This window comes from Carassius gibelio, chromosome A10 (genome assembly GCF_023724105.1).
Source record: "Carassius gibelio isolate Cgi1373 ecotype wild population from Czech Republic chromosome A10, carGib1.2-hapl.c, whole genome shotgun sequence".
NCBI lineage: Eukaryota > Metazoa > Chordata > Actinopteri > Cypriniformes > Cyprinidae > Carassius > Carassius gibelio.
The window spans coordinates 1,836,575-1,859,534 of NC_068380.1; the positions used below are offsets into that span (position 1 = coordinate 1,836,575).

At 35.6% G+C, this 22,960-nt stretch overlaps 3 protein-coding genes across 3 annotated transcripts; 2 read left to right on the top strand and 1 right to left on the bottom strand.

Moving 5' to 3' along the window:
- The first annotated feature begins 5,960 nt into the window (after positions 1-5,960).
- Positions 5,961-14,697, top strand: LOC128020787 (N-acetylglucosamine-6-sulfatase-like). Its single transcript, XM_052607506.1, has 13 exons — positions 5,961-6,253; positions 7,168-7,227; positions 7,307-7,510; positions 8,328-8,393; positions 8,691-8,789; positions 10,966-11,133; positions 12,008-12,090; positions 12,171-12,289; positions 12,368-12,471; positions 12,558-12,659; positions 13,256-13,366; positions 13,592-13,699; positions 13,783-14,697. The coding sequence occupies exons 1-13, from the start codon at positions 6,092-6,094 to the stop codon at positions 13,930-13,932; spliced, it is 1,536 nt and encodes a 511-aa protein (XP_052463466.1). The 5' UTR covers positions 5,961-6,091; the 3' UTR covers positions 13,933-14,697.
- Positions 14,698-14,958: 261 nt separating this feature from the next.
- Positions 14,959-16,947, bottom strand: mrps24 (mitochondrial ribosomal protein S24). The gene is made up of 4 exons (XM_052607508.1): positions 16,724-16,947; positions 16,462-16,530; positions 15,823-15,934; positions 14,959-15,680 (listed from the first exon to the last, which is right to left on the bottom strand). The coding sequence occupies exons 1-4, from the start codon at positions 16,772-16,774 to the stop codon at positions 15,397-15,399; spliced, it is 516 nt and encodes a 171-aa protein (XP_052463468.1). The 5' UTR covers positions 16,775-16,947; the 3' UTR covers positions 14,959-15,396.
- A 135-nt stretch (positions 16,948-17,082) lies between these two features.
- Positions 17,083-22,012, top strand: LOC128020788 (nudC domain-containing protein 3). Its single transcript, XM_052607507.1, has 6 exons — positions 17,083-17,280; positions 18,165-18,445; positions 18,929-19,061; positions 19,203-19,346; positions 20,298-20,486; positions 21,399-22,012. The coding sequence occupies exons 1-6, from the start codon at positions 17,083-17,085 to the stop codon at positions 21,507-21,509; spliced, it is 1,056 nt and encodes a 351-aa protein (XP_052463467.1). The 3' UTR covers positions 21,510-22,012.
- The last annotated feature ends 948 nt before the right edge of the window (positions 22,013-22,960 follow it).

Here is a 22,960-nt window from a genome sequence, read left to right on the forward strand (position 1 = left end):
CAGAGATGGCCTTTGATTGTTCTTATTGAGCCTCTTTCATCTCTAATAGGGCTGTTTGCTGCTCTGTATTGATTGCTCATGTTTCTCTCTCATTGTCTCTCTCTCAGTGCTGCAGAGGCTGAACACACACAGCCAGCTGAGCGAAACCAGCATCACACCAACACAAAAAAAACACAACATCAACATACTGATATTCAAACAAAATGTATATTTAAAGTTTTTTATTTAATTTATTTAGTTTTTTTTATATTTTATTGTATTTGAAGTTCTATTATTATATTTCATTTCAAGCAATGATTATGATTTTAGTTTTGTGTGTGTGTGTGTGTATATATATATAAATATATATACATACACGTGTGTGTGTTTGTATGTTATTCTCACAAATATTAATATATACATTTAAAAAACTATAATTTGAATTAAAATTAAAATGTCCTTAAAATCTAACATTAAATCAGTTTTTATAATTTTTTTTTAAATATTTTAAATATTTTTAATTATTTTAGTACTTCAAATTTACTATATTTTACTAAATTATTTTAAGCTAATGTTTATTTTATTTTATTTCAAGCAACATAAATTATTTTTAATTCTTTAGTTTCAACTTTATGCTGGTAAAATAAAATGAAAAGTTAAATATATGATATTTTCTCATTTTAAATCAAAAGTGTTTTTGGTTTACAAACTTAAATACAAAATATTATTATATGTTTAAAAATGAAATCAAAATGTAAAATCTGAAATTAAAATTGCATATTGCAACTGTATAGCCCAAAACGACCTGGGACCCATTATGTACTCCTTAGTACCTTGCTATTCTTTTTTGTGTGCACAGATTGTGTTAATTTCTACATTTGAGGTGTCAATTGTTGCATTAGCACTTAAATTATAATACAGCCTCTGGTAAATCTTCCTGCGTGTTCTTGTCTTTTGTTATTTTTATGCAGGGAATGTCCATGAAAGTCACTAATCTGGTTAATCCCATCAGTTTGATTGCAACACATCCAGTAATCCCTCATTTATTCCAATCAGAGGAATCAAACTCAAAGAACAACCCGAGGAACCGGCCCGGACGGAAAAACCAGTCTGCGATCACGGTGGGAACTCGAGCCCTGGAGCCCTGTCTCTAGAGCCGAGGCCTGAGGTGTCCCGTGACGATCCAGAGCACTTTTGTTTCACACCTGGAACTGGGGAGGGGAAGTGTGAAGGGGGCATTAATCCCCATTGAGCATAACTGCCGAAACCCACCCACCCCGTCTCTTACGACGCTCATCATTAAGGAGCCGGGGCCAGATCAGCATGTTTGTGAATGCTTTCAGATCATGGACACTTGACTGAAAGAAGTGTCCTTGTGGAGAAAATGAGGGAGGAGGGAACGCTGCATTTGGGCCTTTCCTTTTCCTGTTAAGAGTACTGTAAAGGCTGACATGAGGTGTGAACATAGACGTGCTCTTTGAAGTTAAAATGACATTTAGAGGTCAATTATGTTGTTAGCAGAAGGTGTCTGGGTTCAAACTGCATCAAAATACAATTTAAAGGTAGATCAAATGAGATGCCACCATTGATGTCCTTTCAAAACTAAAGAAACGCTTTTTAAAAAGGCTGCAAACTGGAGATAAAACAATATAATGTTTCACACTGTCCATTAGTGAATGACTGACTTCTGTGGCAGAATATCATAAAAAGACTATGAGAGAAGACTCAAAATATTGTTAGTATTTTTGAATTAATTAAAAATACTTTCTGTGGTACTTTGGCCATTTCAAATAGTAATGTATCTGAACGATTGTCATATTCATGAAATATAATATTTACTCTGTGCTCTAGGGTCTGATAAAGAATGTACACAGTTGTAAATAAAACATTTAAGACGTTATTGTAGTGTTAAAAAAAATCTAACTTCGAGGTTTAATTCATTAAATGTTATTTTTATTTTAATTGTTTTTATATGGTATTACCATATTAGTGCCCTGACTAAAAAGTCATACTGCATACTTTAATTCTTCATTCTTTAGCAAAAAGTGGTAATAGCAAAGAACTTGTATTTATAAAGAAATAAATACAGGTCAGAAAACTTAACTTCATCACCAGTTGCAATAAAAACTATAAACTGACTCAAAACCAAGTAATCTTTATATTGTTATTTGTTGTTTTAAATAAGCAAATTATTCATTCAAATTTACTCTATGTGCTACCTTTTTGGGGCAGTTGTGGTCTAATGGTTAGAAAGCCCGTAATATTCATTGCTAATAACTTCATTTGGACAACTTTAAAGTAGATTTTCTCAATATTCAGATTTTTTTGCACCCTCATTTTCCATATTTTCACATCGTTGTAACCTAACAAACCATACACCAATTACTAATGGAAAGCTTTCAAATGATGTTTAAATCTCAATTTGAAGAAACTGACCCTTATGGCTGGTTTTGTGGTCCATTGTAACATATATAACTGCATCATACACAGGCAAAATCACAGAATTATTGTATAACGGCACAGTTGATTATTTTGTAAAGACTATATAAACAGGGCTGCCGTTAACACTGAATGAAAGGAGAGAGACAGAGGTGAAATCATACTTGAATGATCTCCTGCAGAGACAGAGACGTCTGTTTAGATACTGGAGACAGTCTCACAACTTGCTTCAAAACAACTACCTTTCCTCTCTCAAAAATTTAAGTCAAATCAATATGTGCCAGTGAAATATATGGAGCAGATTTGACATGGAAGCCACCCGTGGTCATTTATCCAAAGACAAAGTCTTATTACTGCAGCACTATCATGAAATGAAAGAAACACATTTTGAGTTTTAATTAAGTTTATCTCTAAATATAATTATAAAATAAAACTTTCAAAGTTTCAAAGAGACAAACAACTTAAGAACATCTAGAAGTATCTGATAAAAGACAATCACTGTTTCTTATTATTATACACATCATTTACAGAGAACCACATATTAAAACCTGGAACTGCATATAAATATAAAGCAGAAACTGATCAAATACTGACAACAAAAGTAGCCGATATCTGATGTTTGCAAAACAATTGAAGTCTCTTTTACATCATATCCTATAAATATTTACGTATGAAATATGATAATAACTGGGAACTAAAATATAAGGCTCGGTGATGGAAGCACTGGGACATTTGTATTTTAAAACATTTTTATATATAATAAGCTGAATTGCCAGTAAGTAACCAATGGAAAAAAAAAACTATTATGTATTTTTTAATGTATATAAAATGATTTAACACACACACACATACACACATTAAATGATGAATCAATTAGTTTTTTTAATTCATGAATATAAATACAAATAACTAAATAACAATTTTCAACGCTGAAATGCAGTACCTGCTTGCTGGGCACAGTTCGACTGAAGATATTATTTTATACTTCACAAACTAAAGCTGACAAATCAGCTTTTTCATATCATTTACACTGCCTTCTGAGTTATTTACCTTCATGGCCTGATATTACTGATTGTCGTGTTGACTCTACTTCTCTTGATGATCCATCTTCTAAAATCTTCTAAAAAGGTGAAATAACCTTCTTAACAGATATATCTAGATAACTTGTATTCTTGAGAAGATAACAGAGCTTGAGCATCACTTTTATAACCCTCTGCGTTTGGTCACCCAGGCAGGGACAAATGGTCAGAAATGGAGGCGTCTCGTCCAGTTTGGTTGTCAAACCAGGCCTGGAATTCATCTTTACTTTGGGTTTCTGACAGAACGTGTGATGGAGGAAATGTAAGAGAAAAACAAACAGAAATAGTCCATAATTTGTACCCCTACAAAAACAGCACTGTGTTAAATACCATAGTAAAGTGATGATGGTTTGTACCTGTAGGTTTCTTTAATAAGAGATCCTTTGCACTGTCCTAATCATGTAAGTAATACTCTTCTAGATGTTTCCATCTTGCTCTCCAAGATGAATATAGAAACATTAGGAAATGTACAGGTGTCATTCTGTTGGTTTACAGGCAGAGAGGCTTTCCAGTGTTTTAATGGGATCATAGTCTAGAATAAACCCTTCTCTATCCTCCGCCTGCCATAAATCACATAACCTTCATCACCCCACCACAGAGTAGATCCTAAATCCCTTCGCCTTTAGTCCTTGGTAGATCAGATCAGACCCCCTGTGTTATTTTCTGCACTTCCACGCAGGTTTGCCAGGTTTTTAAAGGAGTCACATGATGCGATTTCAAGTTTTCCTTTCTCTTTGCAGTGTTACAAGCTAATTGTACATAGATAAGATCCCTGAAGTGGCGAAGACTAAAGTCTCAAAACCAAAGATATTTTCTTAATCAAAGACTCTGCCACGCCCCCCACATGTCTACATCACTATGTGGAAATATTTGTGTAATGTCGCCCAAATGTTCATGCAAAGAAAGAAGGCGTGGTTTCAGTAATGCAGTTAGTGTTGAAGCAGTCATGTCAGGGAGATAGTGTGTGTATCTAGGTGAAGGCAAAAGGACCTTATTTGGCCTTCTGAAACTAGAAATTTAGTAATCTTTAAGATTACTTACAACAGAACAGCAACGCATTTTATGGACAACTGTTTTGTGAACCTAGAAGAGAAGGTAATTCTGACTTTGTTACAACAATCTTGAGCTTCCGAATCAGCTATTGTAAGTGTTTTGTTATAAGTTTAAGTATTACTATTGAATGTTCAAATGCAGAGTTTTCTGGTGTTGCAACGCGATTGCATAGCATCTGTTCCGGAGGTAAAATACATTGTTTTGTCTGGGTTCCTCTAGTAAAAATTAAAATTCCATGGACTAAATATTGCTTTATTGAAGTCACTTTTTCAACTCTTGACTACAAGTAGCCCAATTTCTTAGCAACTTGGCAACACTTCTTCCACCAGACCATAGACTGTCACGTGTGTGTCACAGAAATAAAATAGGTAAATAGAACATCAATTATTGTGGAACACAAGTTGTCTCTTAGTAGTCATGGTGGGTAATAGATAATAAGTATTCAGTTTTAACTCTTAACTTCGTGTTTTTAATGGAAAAATAACCATAAATAAATTAAGCTTATCAGTATAATTATTAAATTAAAGTATCAGGAAAGTTTAATGAATATATTTAAACGTTAATGGCGTAGTAAACAAACGTCTGCGGGAACGTAAGGCATCTTCATATATGAATGTGACTAAAACGAGAGTCCAGTTTTTTGGGCCACAGGCGCCGCCTATCGACAGACAGGCCTATTATCTCATCTGATTGTACCCAGGGGGATCTATTTTGAGTGATGCACATGTTGAGAAAGCTTTGGTGCACCCTTAAAGTGTTCCGACTAGGTGCAGACGTGCTGCATTTCTTTTACTGTCTAGGCTATATTAACTTAATTATATATCGTAACAGTAGTTATATAATAAAATAAATAAAATAAAATAAAAAGAGAGAAAGGGAAGATTTTTTGATCTTCAAATGCATTTACAATAGCATAAAGCCATATGTGATTGTAAAACAATAACACACAGTGGGAGGGGATGTGACTTTGCACATGGTCATGTTTGTTAAACTTTTATTTTGTTCATTTGAGATGTCATTTTTGTTCTATATGTCTCTTGAATTTTAAGTACATGCGTGAATAAATGAAAATGATAGAAATATATGTAATTTTGTACAGCATATAAATCATACTTTAATTCATATTTTAAAAATATTATATATATATATATATATATATATATATATATATATATATATATATATATATATATATATATATATATATATATATATATAAAGAAGATGTATTGTGGAAGATTTTTATTGTCAGAGCTATAAACAGTAATTTAACATTTTAAAACAGTAAAAACTACACATAACATGTTGTAAAAAGTAAAAAGAGCAAACTTTTTTTTTTATGTTATTACTTCATAATGAACTGTGACTCTGTGAACGCATCAGGTGTTAGATCAGGCTGCAGTCATATGACACACTGAGTGTCTCACTTCCTTAAACTTTCTCAGTTCATCTCATCGTGTGCGCTGCAGTTCTCCACCCACGGCTGCCTAACTCTGTGTTCCCAGGCTTCCAGACCTCGGGTTCGGTCTGGTGTTGGTCTCATGGCGAGCGCGCGGGTCGGTCAGTGGAGGTCCAGCGCGCGGGTCGTGTCCTGTGTACTCGTCGCGCTCCTCACCTGTACGCTCAGGTGTTCAGAAGGCGTCAAACTGAGCAACATCATCCTCATTCTCACCGACGACCAGGATGTGGAGATGGGGGGAATGGTAAGTGTACAAAGTTAGACTACAAATACTTTTTTATTTTCTTGCACCAGTATCACGTTTGCACAACTTAATACAGTGGTTTCAGATGCACCATAATGTTGATATTTTATTGTCCATACACAAACACACACACACACACACACACACACACACACACACAAACTAGTACTATGTATGTATATATTTTCACCTCTAATTCAAACAGAACATATTTATGAAATTATATAGTTGATGCAAGGCTATGAAGGCTATTATAGGATTTCTTGTTTACATTTTATCCTGAAAATCAAGCACATTTAATTTCCTAATTCTCATTCTGATGCAAAAATCTAGTAAATTATGTTAAATATGTATCATGCTGACCCTAGCATTCTCTATTCTTTTTCTATTCTATCTTCGTTTTTCTTTATTTATAAAAAAAAAAAAACTACATTGCTATGTACTGCATCAGGCTAACTGTTGCTTTTTCACAGCACTTTCATATTATTGCTCTTTTGTTGGTTTTGATTGCTTCTGTTTTCCTCATTTGTAAGGCACTTTGGATAAAAGCGTGTCCTAAATGTAAATGTAAATTTATAAAAATGTATTATTCTAATTCAAAAGTATTTACACATTGCAGCATTTGTTGTACTAGGTGATTTTGCATACATTTTCTGCATGTGTGTGTGTGTGTGTATTTAAATTCAAAACAAAAGTATTTATACATGGTAGCATTTATTGTACGGTTTAATTTTTTTGAAGCAGCTGTTGTTTTAAGATTCAATTTCAGGAACAAGTCATTAGACAAAAATCAGTGTGTGAAATCATACATCCTGATGACTTTGTAGTCGTTACAGATGACAAACAGATGACTATATCCATCACATTATTGTTTTTCTTTTGTTTTGTTTTGTTTTGTTTTGTTTTTTCCACAGACGCCCATGAAGAAGACCAAAGAACTGATCGGTGATGCTGGTGTAACTTTCTCCAATGCTGTGAGTGTTCAACCATAAATCAAAGACCTGAATGATTCTGACCAAATATCACAAGTTTCTCCTTTCCTGTTGTGTTTAGTTCACTGCCACCCCTCTGTGCTGTCCCAGTCGCAGCAGCATCCTCACTGGTAAATATCCACACAATCATTTGGTCCGAAATAACTCAATTTCTGGAAACTGCAGCAGCACGGCGTGGCAGAAGGAGGCCGAGCCTTTTGCCTTTCCGGTTTACCTCAATAAGCTGCGCTACCAAACCTTCTATGGCGGGAAATACCTGAATCAGGTCAGCTTTTGAGCCGCCTGGTGCTCCATGCATCACTGACCTATTTGCATGGTGTTCATTTTTTAAATTTGTGTACAATGTTTAAATATTTGCAATCTTTCAAATGTCTGAAGTGTTCTAACCCAACAGGTTTGAGAAGTTTGAAATAGTGCTAATGTTTATGTTCCTTTTCAGTTACTTTCCAGTTCTGGTTACTTCAAATTCAAGAATACAACAGAACAGAATAGAATAGAATTTTGTGTGTGTTTTCTGATTTTATATATTCATTTGCATTAAAGAAATGACAACTAGTTGATGAAAATGTGCTTAATTGTCATAAAAAAATAATGTTGCAATGCAAAAAATCTTGGGGTTGGGGAAAGGATTCAAATTTCTGAAGTACACGATTATATCTATCTATCTATCTATCTATCTAATCAATTTTTTCATATACATTTAATCCCCTAAATTCTGATTATTATGTACTATATAGAAATGTACTATAATACAATCATTTTTTTACTAATTTTATTTCAATCAGCAGTAGTACAACAAATGCTACCATGTATAAATATTTTGCAATCTAAATAATATATATTTGTGTAATTTCTGTAATTTTTTTGCATTATTTGAATGAAATATTGGGAGATTAAAGGTACTTTTTTTAAATGTCTAAAAATAGCTTTCATTTCATCAACAAAATATAGTTTCTTATATATAATAGCATGTTTGAAGTAGATGAGAAATATGACTGGCATGTTCTTGACTGGTTTCATGAGATTCTCCCAGTCACTGTTTCCCTCTTACAGCTCTCATGAATCCCTCTCTGTGTTCTTAGTATGGAAGTAAAGATGCAGGCGGTGTGGCTCATGTGCCTCCTGGCTGGGACCAATGGCACGCACTGGTAAGTCATGAACAGACGCAGCATTCCCTTTTACCTTCAGATCACCAGGGATAAGCTGTATGTGCTGCAATATATCCTTTACTTCCCTTATCCGATGATGTCAGTCACCTATAGACAGGATTTCATGCAGAATGCATGGTTTAGTAGAGTCATGTGATGTGGTCTCATTACAACCTGCACTGCAAAAGCAGATCTGGTTTTTAACCATTTTAATTTATCTTTTACTGATGGTTTCAGGCGAAATATTTAATTTTGTAGTATGATCTAACAGTGTTTTGGTTTTGTTTGTCTCCACAGGTGGGAAACTCTAAATATTACAATTACACACTGTCTGTAAATGGAAAAGAGGAAAAGCATGGAGACAACTATGAGAAGGACTATCTCACAGACCTAGTTGTAAGTTTTTGATGCTTTTAAGTGTAGAATCAACATAAAAAAATATATAAATTGTAACCAATTTTACTTCCATAATGTGATGCACTTCTGGGTTAAATAATTTACAAATCTCATAAACTTATATTTTATTCACAATAGAATATAGATAACATATCAAATGTTGAAAGTGAGACATTTTGAAATGTCATACCAAATATTAGTTCATTTTGGATTTCATGAGAGCTACACATTCCAAAAAAGTTGGGACAGGTATCAATAAGAGGCCGGAAAAATTAAATGTACATATAAGGAACAGCTGGAGGACCGATGTGCAACTTTTTAGGTCAATTTGGCAACATGATTGGGTATAAAAAGAGCCTCTCAGAGTGGCAGACTCTCTCAGAAATCAAGATGGGCAGAGGATCACCAATTCTCCCAATGTTGCGGCGAAAAATAGTTGAGCAATATCAGAAAGGAGTTTCTTAGAGAAAAATTTCAAAGAGTTTGAATTTATCATCATCTACAGTGTATAATATCATTCAAAGAATCTGGAACGATCTCTGTGCGTAAGGGTCAAGTCCAGAAAACCATCCTGCATGCCTGTGATCTTCGGGCCCTTAGACAACACTGCATCACATACAGGAATGCTACTGTAATGGAAATCACTACTTGAGCTCAGGAATACTTCCAGAAAACATTGTCAGTGAACACAATGAACCGTGCCATTCGCCGATGCCGGCTAAAACTTTATAGGTCAAAAAAGAAGCCATATCTAAACATGATCCAGAAGTGCAGGCATTTTCTCTGGGCCAAGGCTCATTTAAAATGGACTGTGGCAAAGTGGAAAACTGTTCTGTGGTCAGACGAATCAAAACTTGAAGTTCTTTTGGGATAACTGGGACACTATGTCATCCGGACTAAAGAGGACAAGGACAACCCAAGTTGTTATTAGCGTTCAGTTCAGAAACCTGCATCTCTGATGGTATGGGGTTGCATGAGTGCGTGTGGCATGGACAGATAACTCATCCGGAAAGGCACCATCAATGCTGAAAGGTATAACCATATGCTCCCATTCAGAAGACCTTGCCTTTTCCAACATTACAATCCCAGACCACATACTGCATCAATGACAACATCATGGCTGCGTAGAAGAAGGATCCGGGTACTGAAATGGCCAGTCTGCAGTCCAGATCTTTCACCCATAGAAAACATTTGGTGCATCATAGAGGGAGATGTGACAAAGAAGACTTAAGCCAGTTGAGCAATTATAAGCCTGTATTAGGCAAGAATGGAACAACATTCCTATTCCTAAACTTGATCAACTTGTCTCCTCAGTCCCCAGATGTTTGCAGACTGTTATAAAAAGAAGAGGGGATGCCACACAGTGGTAAACATGGCCTTGTCCCAACTTTTTTGAGATGTGTTGATGCCATGAAATTTAAAATCAACTTATTTTTCCCTTAAAATGATACATTTACTCAGTTTAAACATTTGATATGTCATCTATGTTGTATTCTGAATAAAGTATTGAAATTTGAAACGTCCACATCATTGCATTCTGTTTTTATTTTATTTTGAATAAGTAGCCCTGATTAATACTTCGGGAATGTGTATTAGGATAGTAAATAAAGAAATTTGACTTTACGTTTAATGTGTCATGTCACATTAAATCAATCATTCATTTTTAGGGGCGTCAACAGTCACTCAGTTTTTGCAAGCATTAACTTCATGCTAAGTGCGACAGTCAATGAATTTGCTACATCACCTGCTAAACTTGTTTTACATTGGAAATTTATCAGTTAACACAATGTGGTTATAATCTCTGTTTTAGAACAAGAAACAATCTGTTCGCCTCATGACTAACTGAGAAGCCACTGTGTAACTCTGAATGTCAGAATGTGCCTCCACACGTCAGCCTTTCCACTCAGCAGTGTGTAATGCAGTTTCTGTGGGACGCATGACTGGACTGCTTGATATCTGAAACCTTGGAAGCAATCTTGCGTCACCAAACCGCTGCACTGTTATTATTTAAGTGAGGGCAGGTGTTCCGGAAACAGATTAACACTAGTCCTAAATTAAACCCCACTCGCAATGGTTGTTTTTCCATTGATAAGCCCTTTAAATCTGGAGCTTTGTGAATGCTGTTTGGTTGCCTGAAGGTTTAAAAATATATTTTACATGTATGTTGATTCTCTAGTTAAACCAGTCGCTGCATTTCCTGGAGGAGCGGAGCCCCAATCACCCGTTTTTCATGATGTTGTGTCCGCCGTCTCCTCACTCGCCGTGGACGGCCGCCCCTCAGTATCAGCAGTCCTTCAGCGACGTCAAAGCACCACGTGACGGCAGCTTCAACATGCCTGGAAAGGTTCAGCTCTCGGCTTCATCCTTAATGACATCTGACAGATTATGAGGAAGTACTGCAGGTGTAAACCATGAGTTTGGTTGGCTTTCCACAAGATTTGAAACTTCAAGAAACCAAATCTAAAATAATTAGATTAAAATTATTTTTTTATCTAATAAAAAAAGAAATAGAAAAAAAAAAAAAAAAAAATATATATATATATATATATATATATATATATATATATATATATATATATATATATATATATATATATTGATCGATAATTTAATATTAACCTGTTAAATTTTACATAAGCATAGAAGTTTTTTTAGATTCATGATATATTTTAAAATTAGTTCTTAGAATTTTCGTTAAATAAATAGCCAAAATACCAGTCAGTGAGTTTTTCTATATATATATATATATATAATTTTACATATTATTATTATATATGTTGTCAATACCCACCACATTTGCATGGTTGCCAATGGTCTCTGCCAGTGTTTCGAGAATCAAAGCAAAAAGACTGGGGACAACCCTGTCTAGTTCCACCGTTCAGATTAAAGGGAAGAGAACGCATGCCATTTGTCAAAATAGAAGCTTGTCTTCCAGACTAAATCACCATAAAACCTCAAATAGGTACGTCCACTGTACGCAATCAAATGCTTTCGCATTTCATGTAAGCGAACGATTGATCACGAACAAAATCAGTCTGGTCTTCATTGATTAAAGAGAGCAAGTGTCTAGTTAAAACCTTATCTTGATTTGAGATAGGGGTAAAGATTTTAGTAGATTAATTAATAAATAATTTTTTTTAATCAACTTTATTAAAAACTTTATGGTGGATTTTTATCATTATAGGGTGGTTTATTAGATCCTGTTTCTCTGATTTTAGGATAAACATTGGTTACTACGGCAGCCTGCAAATCCAATGCCAAACAGCTCCATTGAGTACCTTGATAACGCTTACCGCAGGAGGTACACAAATACAGATTTCATACAACTTTCTATCAAATAAATCTTTCTATTGAGATATGTGTGTTTAATATCTCTGATAGATGGCAGACACTTCTGTCAGTGGACGACATGGTGGAGCAGCTGATTAATAAACTGGATTCAATAAAAGAGTTGAACAACACATACATCTTCTACACGTCTGATCATGGCTATCACACCGGTGTGTCCTCTGTCTCCACAGTTTGATTGACCTGTTGTCGCCTAAATTGATAACAGCTTATTTTTCGTTCAATTTCAGGCCAGTTCTCATTGCCTATTGACAAGAGACAGCTTTATGAGTTTGATATTCGCATCCCTCTCTTGGTTCGGGGTCCAGGAATCAAACCTAAACAAACACTTCAGGTTAGAGGACTGATTTAGTGAACATGTCTAAATATATTGTTCTATGACTGTAAATAATCGCTAACATCTGTTTGCCTGTCTTCTAGTCTCCAGTGCTGAATATAGATCTTTCTATGACTATCCTGGACATCGCAGGAGTAAATCTCTCCACCGTCAGCATGGATGGACAGTCTTTCCTGCCACAGATGGTGAGTGTGTCATGATTCAAGACTTTTTTTTTTCATGCCGTTTTACATATTTGGATGTATTTTTCTACCTCAGTGTAGTATTAATATATGCATTGTAGCGAAGTAGCAAAACAGTCCATTCCACTCTTCAGTACATTTGAAAGAAATAAATACTTTTTAAAGCAAGAATGCATTACATTGATTGAAAGTGACAGAAAAAACATTTATAATGTACAGAAAACATTTCATTTTTTTAACACATGCTGTTGTTTTGAATTGTCTATTTATCAAAAAAAAAAACCTGAATTAAAAAAAGTATCACAATTTCTTCAAAAAATATGAAGCAGAACAACTGCTTTTCCAACTTATGATGATAATCAGAAATGTCAGCAAATCAGCATATTAGAATGATTTCTGAAGGTAATATTTTCTGCATTTTAGTCTTCATTCTAATTTTCATTTTGAAGAAAAATTGTGTCCTTCTCTTTTTTGCATTACATCAATGAGAATAAAGAAGATTGCATGAATGAGAATTGTACCAATCAATGAGTTTTGTCTGATGTCACAATGAAAGAAAGTCTTCTCTCTGTCTTTTCGCTTCTAATATTCTCATGAAGGCACCATCGTTGCGATACGGCACCGAACGGCCCTTCTTTCTGATTGAATACACCGGGGAGGGTAATTCGTCTGAAGATCCCAGCTGCCCTAAACTCGGCCCTGGACTAGCTGTAAGTGTTTCAGGAATCATTTACTATACTCTATACTTTCCATTGATGGTTACATGAAGAGCCTTTTACATCCATGAAATCTTTCAATTGTGCAAAAGGTTCTTTATAGTGTAAAAAAGTTATTTTGATTATCAAAATGTTCCTCACACTAAGAAAACTGATCACTGAAAGATTCTTTTGGAACCAAAAAATTTTTCTATGGCATTGATGCATTTGCATTTTTAGGAATGCTTCCCAGACTGCGTATGTGAAGACGCCTTCAACAACACATACGCCTGCGTCAGGACTCTGAAGGATGCAAACCTGCAGTACTGCGAGTTTGCAGACAACGAGGTGAGCACATGTCAGTCCGGTGTGCAGTTGTGGAGCAGACTTTATGATGAACCTCAATGAATTTCCCCTGTGATCCCCTTCAGTCGTTCGTAGAGGTGTACAACCTGACGTCGGATCCCCATCAGCTGGAGAACATTGTGAAGAAGGTCGATCCTGCGCTTCTGCAGATCATGAACCAAAGGCTGATCAAGCTGGAGTCCTGCACAGGCGACAGCTGTCGAAACGTCAAATAAGACTGTGCCAGAGGGCGGGCCGGACCCCAGCTCCAGCAGTGAACGCTAAGTTTAGTAATGTGAAGATTTATCAGGGTGTTGACTTGCACACATCTCTCCACCGAAATTCTTAAAGAGATAGTTCTTTCCTATCAGTATTTACTCACTCTTATTACTACTATACAATGAAACTGATGACATTAGGGTGAGTAAATATTTACAGAAATGTTATATTTGGCACGAACTCTCCCTTGAATTCTTATCTGGGAAGTCACACACACTTCCCTCCTTAAGATGTGAATGTATCTACCGCGTGATTCTAGTTCATATGCTGTCATACAGCTACATGAACAGTTTCTAAGGGCTTGAACTAGTTCGACTGAAGGTTACTTGTCGTCAGTCTTGCCTTACTTCCTACTCCTTATTTGTTTCAGCACTTTTATGATGAATGAATGTTTAATTCAAGTCTTGTCATGATTTGCAAAATATACTAGAATCAAAACATTCACCCCTAGCATTTTAAGAGTCGTTTTTCTGTTTGACCTTTATTCTCGGTTATGCATGGTTGTTTTATTTCAATTTTTCATACTGTGAATTGAACCTTATGTATCCATAACTGCAAATGCTCACGTGCCTCAGTGGAAATCCTGTTCTGATCTTATTTTTTTAAATTTAAAGGGAAAGGTCTGATATTTAAGGGAAATTTGCCAATTTTGATTGTTGTGCTTTTATATGATACAAATGTTTCATTTTGAAGAATCAATAAATTTATGGGGGAAAAAAAGACTTTGCAGTGTCCACTTAATGCAAATTCTGTTCATTCTTAAGGATTCTAGTATTTATTTTAATGTATGGTTCTGATTGAAAGTCATCTAGACTGATTAAATTAAGAAACTGAGCATAATGAACTTTTATAATATTCTTAATATATAGACACCATTATTGATGACTGAATTAAATAAAGTGATTTTAATCCTCAGGTCAGTTTCTAACGTACATAATGTCAAATAAATGTAAAATAAAAATGCAGTATACATAATTTACTGCTTTTTGAGGGAACCAAAACATTTTTTATTAACAACAAAAACCTAATGCATGAAGTAGGGTCATACATTTACTTTTCCATTAAGGAGCAATATTAACCCCCTGGGATTTATTTCCGGGGCATTCTCCCTTTTGTAATTAGAATTACCTTATTGTATTTTTTATTATAAACAATTAATTCAATCAATCACCTATTTTCTTCTTTATAGCCGGTGACTAATCCAAGCACCACATTCATATTTGCATCAAACCTCTATTAATTTCCAATCATGGCATGAAGTAATAAAGAAATATTTTTATCTTTACAAACACACACAGTCTAAGACCCCTTTAGTCACCATTGTGTGGATATTTTTAATAATGATTACCCAAATAAATGAAAAAAACATTTCTTAAGCTTCTCCCTCTAATAGCAGTTTTCTAAACACAGAACACATGGCCTCAGAGATATTTATAGACGACTTTTTCTTCTACCGTCTGCATCTCGATTTTAACCGGACATTTGTAGAAATGTGAGAGCAGTTCCTCTGTGTAACCAATGAGAAAGTAGAATTTCGATGGTAAGAGTTTCTGTATCATCACTGCACAGATGACCAGGAGGTTCCCTCTGCGTTTGATCACCACCTCATCCGCTAAACAGCCATGAAACGTGCCGTACATGAAGCGTCTGATGAAGACGTCCTCTACTACACGCTCCGCCGCTCCATCTTCACCCTGAAGATTACCTGCGGGACGAGGAAGTGTATTAAGGAATGGTATTTGGGTGTTAACAGATACTTCAGGTAACTGGATCACCAGCCCTTATAGTGTCAGTAATCAGTAATGTTGGGAATCCAACCGGATCTTTATACAAAGATTGTGACTTACTGGTGTGTTGTGAGAGCCAGCCTTTCCTGTGGCCGATGTGATGAGGGTGATACGCCTGCTCATAAGTCACTGACTTGTCTCCTTTACCCACTCGAATACGAGCTGCACGGTTCTGTTAGAGAGGAGACAGATCGTCTGGGTTAAAAATGCAGATGAAAAATACTGATTCTGCTGATACTGTAAGCATTCGAATCAGTTTCTGGCCTTCCATCATATGGTATTCAATTTGTCCAGGCACTGTTTTAATAGGATTTTGTCTACTACTATGACATATTGCAATGAATGTTAATGGATGTTAAATAATAGCTTTGCAATACTGTACGCAGATTTAACTGTAATATTGATATTTTTTGTACAGTTTATGCTATACATGTAGAAATGTGCTTTTATTTATTCTGGGGTTTTGACTTTTTTTTTCATTTTGTTTGTTGGTTTTCAGTGTTTTGGTTAAATGGCGCTAATATGCTGCATTATTTTGCAAAACGAATCAAAGAGACAGAAAATACATGCGTGCAATTAATAATTCGAATACAGCGCTGGTGGAATATGACAATATTTTAAACTAATAGAGTAAAACGAACGTAACGTTAATGTTTATAAATAAGATCTAAACTGATTGAAACACTGAATTTCACATACCTTCAAACAAGCTGCAGAGCAGTGAATGTTCCTGAAACATGCAGCAGAATTCAACTGGCTGCTCACAATCTAGGAAACAGAGAATATTTGATCAGTGACATTTACTTAAATCCTGATTTCCATACCACGTTATATTCAGGGCCAATAGCTATCTATATATCTATAAGACCGCTTCTACGTCAGTAACATAAAACATGCAAGAAGCTCTCGATTAGAAACGTGTTATTAGTTAGAATAGCAAAAAAATCTAAGTAAATCTTACCGACAGCAATTTTGTCTGTCTGACCAAGGACGTCGCCATGTTTTTGTTCATTAACTGCACACGGCCCTCAGCCGTCAAGAGCGCATTACTGCCAACTGCTGCACAGGAGAGACATTGCCGTGTTACCCGAGTACCCTGATCTGCAGAGACCTATACTCACAGGCCGGTTGGTGGCGGTAGTGCACCAAAAGTTGTCTCGCGAAGCGCCATAAAACTCCATTAGAAGAAGAAAAAGGAAGTGCAGCTGCTCTTAAAGGATCAGTTGTTGCACTGCTGTTGCTTTACGTTTGTTTTCAAACAACAAGCCTCGAAATTAAACCGCTTTTTACTCAGATTTGATCCCGCTGACCTGCTCAGCCATGTCTTCACCGGTGGAAATGACCGAGCTGTATGATAACGCGCTGTTAGGGATCCTGCAGCATGTTGGAAACATTCAGAATTTCCTGCAGGTTTATTTCGGGTTCCTCTACAGAAAGACGGACTTCTACCGCCTCCTCAGCGGCCCACAGGACCGCATGGGCTTCCCGCCCGGAGTGGCTGAACAAATGGTGTTCAAGGTAACGTACTGACTGACTTTAGCTTTAATCTGTTAAACTCACTGGATAGAAAGAAGTATCATCAGCTGAGACAAACATGGGGGAAAGTGACGTCACGTGACAGCTGCAATTTGTGCTCTGCATTTATCCCATCCGATTACACACACACACACACACATACAGCTACTGAATGATTATTATATTCATGTAACGCTACTGTGATATTTGCATATTTCAAATAGTACCATGGTACTACTGTCTTGGTACTAGTTCAAAATAATTAATTAAATTATTATTATAAGTAATTTAAATAATTGATATTATTAATTCTATACCACTTTATAATTGCTGTGACAGTGTCTTATTAATTAAAAAAATGAAATTTAAATATTTAAGTTATATATATATATATATATATACACACACATACATGCATACAGGTGCTGGTCATATAATTAGAATATCATCAAGTTGATTTATTTAATTCCATTCAAAAAGTGAAACGTGTATATTCATTCATTACACACATACTGATATATTTCAAATGTTTATTACAAATGTATATATGAATATTGTGAAAAGGTTCAATATTAGAGACATCTGGTGCCACACTCTAATAAGCTAATTAACTAAAAACTCCAGCAAAGGCCTTTAAATGATCTCTCAGTCTAGTTCTGTTGGCTACACAATCATGGGGAAGACTGCTGACTTGACAGTTGTCCAAAAGATGAACATTGACACCTTGCACAAGGAGGGCTGAGTACCTGTGTGTGTGTGTATATATATATATATATATATATATATGTATATGTGTGTGTATATTTTATTACGCAACTTTATAGTTGCTGTTATAAGAATCTATTGAATTTACTGTAAGTGTATTTTCTGTCATTTTCTTCCATCAGACGTTTAAGTTATTTGAGAATCTTGCAGCGGAGGACAGAGAGAGGACAGCGAGGCTGGCAGAGGAGAAGAAAGCCGCTCCTCCTGCAGTACAGGAGCTGGAGGTTCGATCAGAACAGGAGGCTGAAGCTCCTGTGGAGGAGAAGAGGAGCACAGAAGAGCCCACAGCTGTCCTGGCTCCATCAGCACAGAGCACAGAGACACACGGAGAGACTCTGAGCAGCACCGCTGAACCAGCAGGAGCCGCAGCGCCATCAAACTCTGATTCAAACAAAGCCAATGTGTATGCATGACTTTTAGAGCATTTGCTCAAAAAAACATGAATGTGGAAAGACACTACTGTTCAAAAGTTTGGGGTCAGTACGATAAAAAATGACAATTATAAAAATTACAAAAAATTTCTGTTTTAAAGAACAACAAAGCATAGTTTTGACAAAAATATGAGGCAGCACAGCTGTTTTTAACATTGATAATAGTACGAAATGTTTCATCAGCAGCAAATCAGAATGATCACGGATCATGTGACACTGAAGACTGGAGTAATGATGCTGAAAATTCTGCTTTGTATCACAGAAATAAATATTTTAAAATATATTCAAATAGAAAACGGTAATCATTTTTGACTATTTCAGTTTTTGTTGTATTTTTGATCAAAGAAATGCATCCTTTGTGAGAGACTTCTTTGGAAAACATTTTAAAATCTTACCAACCTCAAACTTTTGTGCTATGTTTGGACCTAATAATGAGTTTGGTTTCACATTTCCAGCGGACAAGACCGCTTTCAGTCGAACGCAGACAGTTACAATGGTGCTGTTAGAGAAAAATACACCTGGTCGCAGGATTACACGGATGTGGAAGTTCGAGTGCATGTGCAGCCTAATATCGTTAAAGGCCGACAGGTGTGTGTATAACCTGCTGCCATATGATTTGATCAGTGTTGCTTTCTTACAGTTTGGCAGAATCTTCACTTCATTTCTGTTAAGTATTACTGCAATGCTAATTTGATAACAGTCTGCTTTCCGTTCCATCTTTGCGTGCAGGTGTCTGTGGATCTGCAGTCGGGGAGGGTCCGCGTGGCCTTGAACGAGGAAGGATCGCAGAGAGTCCTGATGGAGGGCGAATTCACACACAAAATTAACACAGAAAATTCCCTGTGGAGTCTGGAGCCCGGCCGCTGCGTTCTGGTACACATTATTATTGGATGGTGCATCCGAAATGATATATCTGCCTAATATTAGCTATTTTGAGTTCGCGTCTACTTGATGGAGGTTCAGTTTCAGAATTCACTAACAGTCTTGTCAGTTGATAAGTACTTGGTTTTCAAATGTCTCTGTGAATTTTAAATGCAGTTTCAGCATTTTGTATTAGTATTTATTTATATATATGTATATTAGTCATCATTTTTATTTCATTTTTTTAATTTCAGTTTTCATTTTATTTCCAGCTCTCAATTTAAGCTTAACAAAATTAGAAATGTTGCTTTGGCAACTTACTGAAATTAGTAGTTTTGGTTACATGGTTTCTGTGGGACTTAAAGTCATAATTCGCCCTTACTGTATACACAAATCGAGGCCTTAAAAAGGTCATGAGTCAGTGCATTAAATGTCCAAGTACAGTGAGTAAACATCCTTAAATCAAGATTTTTTTTAAAAAAATCTGGTTTTCTGAGATATTGAACAATATTTATTGAGTTTATTTTTCAAATGATAAAAAATCTGTCACTAGGGTATAATATTTTCCTTATGCAGTTTATTTTTCATACCCCTTAGGTCAAATATTTGATCAATTTCTCAGAAAAGACTTCTTATCTCATGTCATTTAGCAGGTTGGGTAAATGCATCTTGATTTATTAATCTTTAGACATTTGCACTGTAAAGCAAGACAACACTTTATATTTCATATTAAGTGATCTTAAAAATGTCTTAAATTTGGCTTCTTAACACCTGCAGAAACCCAATAGCAACCCTGTTTTGTTTACATCTTATTTGCTGTCATTAAATAGTTTCCTGTATACACTGTATTCTGTCTTTAGAAACTCTATGGGATTGTTATTATTATTTGAATAATTTGAGGCAGTGTAAGCTGGATACAGGAGTTGTAGACGGTCATGATGGTCATTTGGACTTTTCCTCCAGCTGTCTCTCAGTAAAATCAGGGAGGTTTGGTGGAGCGCCGTGTTGAAGGGCGAGACTGAGATCGATGTGAACCAGATCAACCGGGAACGCTCTATGGCAACTGTAGATGAAGAGGAGCATGCTGTTCTGGACCGTCTGTCATTTGACTACCACCAGAAACTCCAGGGGAAACCACAGAGCCATGAGATCGTGAGCAAACCGTGGAAATTGTTATTTTCTATGTTGCTTCATTACTGCTCTGGAATAGTTAGAATAGTTCATATAGAAATGAAAACTGCTAAAAATGTACTCACCCTTAGGCTTTCCGAGAAATGGATGAGTTTATTTCTTCATCAGATCAGATTTGGAGAAATGTAGCATTACATCCCTCGCTCACCAATGGATGCTCTGCAGTGAATGGGTGCCGTCAGAACAAAAGTCCAAACAGCTGAGCACAATTAATCCACTCCATCAGTTAATATCTTGTGAAGCGAAAAGATGCAAGTTTGTAAGAAACAAGTCCATCAAGATATTTTTACCTTAAAACCATTGCTTCTGGTTAAAACACTTGTCTTCAACACATTATATTGATTTCTCATGTAAAAACATTTACTCGTCTGAATCAGGAGAGAAATATGCACAGATCAAGCATGGTTTACAAAAAAACAGTCCTGGATTTTGATATACATTTTTTTAAATGGAGGAAGCATCATTATGGATAATTAACCATGTAAAGTTAATTAACCATGTCTTAAGTTGTAATGATTGAATCCTTTTTTTACAAACTGCAGTTTTTCACTTCACAAGACATTAATTGATGGACTGGATTCATGTGGATTATTGTGATGTTTTTATCAGCTGTTTGGACTCTCATTCAACGGCACCCATTCACTGCAAATGATCCATTGCTGAGCAAGTGATGCAATGCATTTCTCATACATTTCTCCAAGTCTGTTCTGATGAAGAAACAAACTCATCTACATCTTAGATGGCCTGAAGGTGAATACACTCTCATCGAATTTTCATTTTGTGTGAATAATTCCTTTTAAAGCTGTGGCACTTGTTTGCGTGAGAAACTATCTGGATATTGTGTTGAAAAATGTTTTCCTTGGTTTTTTTCAGAAAGTCCATGAGATGCTGAAGACGGGCTGGAATGCTGAAGGATCTCCATTTAAAGGCCAAGAGTTTGACCCCTCCATGTTCAACATCCCACCCAGCGCTGTCCAGTTTTGAGGTCACATGTCAGTGCCAGATGTAGAGTCAGCACTGTTACACACACACACACACACACACACATTGAAGTACAGTAATGGTGTCGGTTTCTTGCGGATCTACAAAATGAACATCAACAGTGTTTGCTCTGCACATCTCATGCCAATATAACTGATTCGCTGACACTGATTGTTGTCTCATGTTTAATTATTGATTGGCATGCAAAATATGCTGATGATCATTTATAATTTTAAATGTTTTATGAGTTGACTGAGGTTTTCTTTGGCCTCGTGTCTGTGATCTTACATTTGCTCAGTTACTGACTGTATTCAGGACTTACTGTTTGTTAGTATTCATTCTGTCTCAGTGATCTGCAATAGCAACGGTGAAACAAGGTTTCATCAGATATTTATTTAAGCAGATTGCTGGAGTTCACACAGGAGAAAAAATCCTCTTTCACTTGTCTCCATCATTTGCATCAGATTTTTGTGCCTGAATCAAATAAAAACCTTTTGCAAATGTAATTTTTTTTTTCTTATTGATTTTTTTTTAATATATTGCTGTCACACTGTATTGGATAACAAAATACTGGTACAAACACACTTTTCAAGCTAACCCTTTCATAAAAAATAAGTTTATTAAAATAATTAAACCCCAAAATGTTGGTCTGCTCTTTAGTTCACTCCACAAATTTTCTGTAGGGATCAGGTTAGAACTTTCATTTTGTGCTCATTGACCTATTTTTGTGTTGATTTTGATGATTGTTTTGGATGGTATATATAAAGTACAGACCAAAAGTTTGGACACTTTCTCATTCAAAGAGTTTTCTTTATTTTCATGACTATGAAAATTGTAGATTCACACTGAAGGCATCAAAACTATGAATTAACACATGTGGAATTATATATGGAATTATATACTTCACAAAAAAGTGTGAAACAACTGAAAATATATTGTAGGTTCTTCAAAGTAGCCACCTTTTGCTTTGATTGGATAATTACTCATAAGAAATGTTAGATTTTTGTAATGAAAGAACAAAAGGATTAACCATACAGATTTATTTTCAGAGTCTTCTTTGCTCGTATTTACCAAGAGTGACAGGCATAGACTTGTGTTCTCTGTAGAGGATTTTATATTTGAGTGAATTTCTCTGAAACCACATATTCAGGGCTTTTTAAAGATATCAAATGTTTGGAGGTTTGATCATAAACAGTGCCTCCCCTTGGTCTTTAAATATGACTGATAATGACAGAATGATCAAATGTTGCACTCAAATGGAAATTTGATCATGTTTTATAATTATCATTTAAATCTGGCTAATTTTCAAATTGTTTGTCATAAATATATCAGAAAAATGTTACGGGTTCAAATTATGACTATGATTATGACTTTTTGTTACAAAACAGGGCATCATTTTCTTACAGGTCTTCTGTAGAGGACACCAGGACATATAAATGGCCTGATGAAAAATG

What these genes read in the sequence shown, in the direction of transcription:
- LOC128020787 (XM_052607506.1), top strand. Translation starts at nt 6,092, where the DNA reads ATGGCGAGCGCGCGGGTCGGTCAGTGGAGGTCCAGCGCGCGGGTCGTG. An exon ending in GTGTAACTTTCTCCAATGCT is followed by an intron (nt 7,228 to 7,306) that starts GTGAGTGTTCAA and finishes TGTTGTGTTTAG; the next exon opens with TTCACTGCCACCCCTCTGTG. An exon ending in GGGACCAATGGCACGCACTG is followed by an intron (nt 8,394 to 8,690) that starts GTAAGTCATGAA and finishes TTGTCTCCACAG; the next exon opens with GTGGGAAACTCTAAATATTA.
- LOC128020788 (XM_052607507.1), top strand. Translation starts at nt 17,083, where the DNA reads ATGTCTTCACCGGTGGAAATGACCGAGCTGTATGATAACGCGCTGTTA. An exon ending in AGCCCGGCCGCTGCGTTCTG is followed by an intron (nt 19,347 to 20,297) that starts GTACACATTATT and finishes CTTTTCCTCCAG; the next exon opens with CTGTCTCTCAGTAAAATCAG. An exon ending in AACCACAGAGCCATGAGATC is followed by an intron (nt 20,487 to 21,398) that starts GTGAGCAAACCG and finishes GGTTTTTTTCAG; the next exon opens with AAAGTCCATGAGATGCTGAA.
- mrps24 (XM_052607508.1), bottom strand. Translation starts at nt 16,774, where the DNA reads ATGAACAAAAACATGGCGACGTCCTTGGTCAGACAGACAAAATTGCTG. An exon ending in GACAGACAAAATTGCTGTCG is followed by an intron (nt 16,531 to 16,723) that starts GTAAGATTTACT and finishes TCTGTTTCCTAG; the next exon opens with ATTGTGAGCAGCCAGTTGAA. An exon ending in CTGGCTCTCACAACACACCA is followed by an intron (nt 15,681 to 15,822) that starts GTAAGTCACAAT and finishes CTCGTCCCGCAG; the next exon opens with GTAATCTTCAGGGTGAAGAT.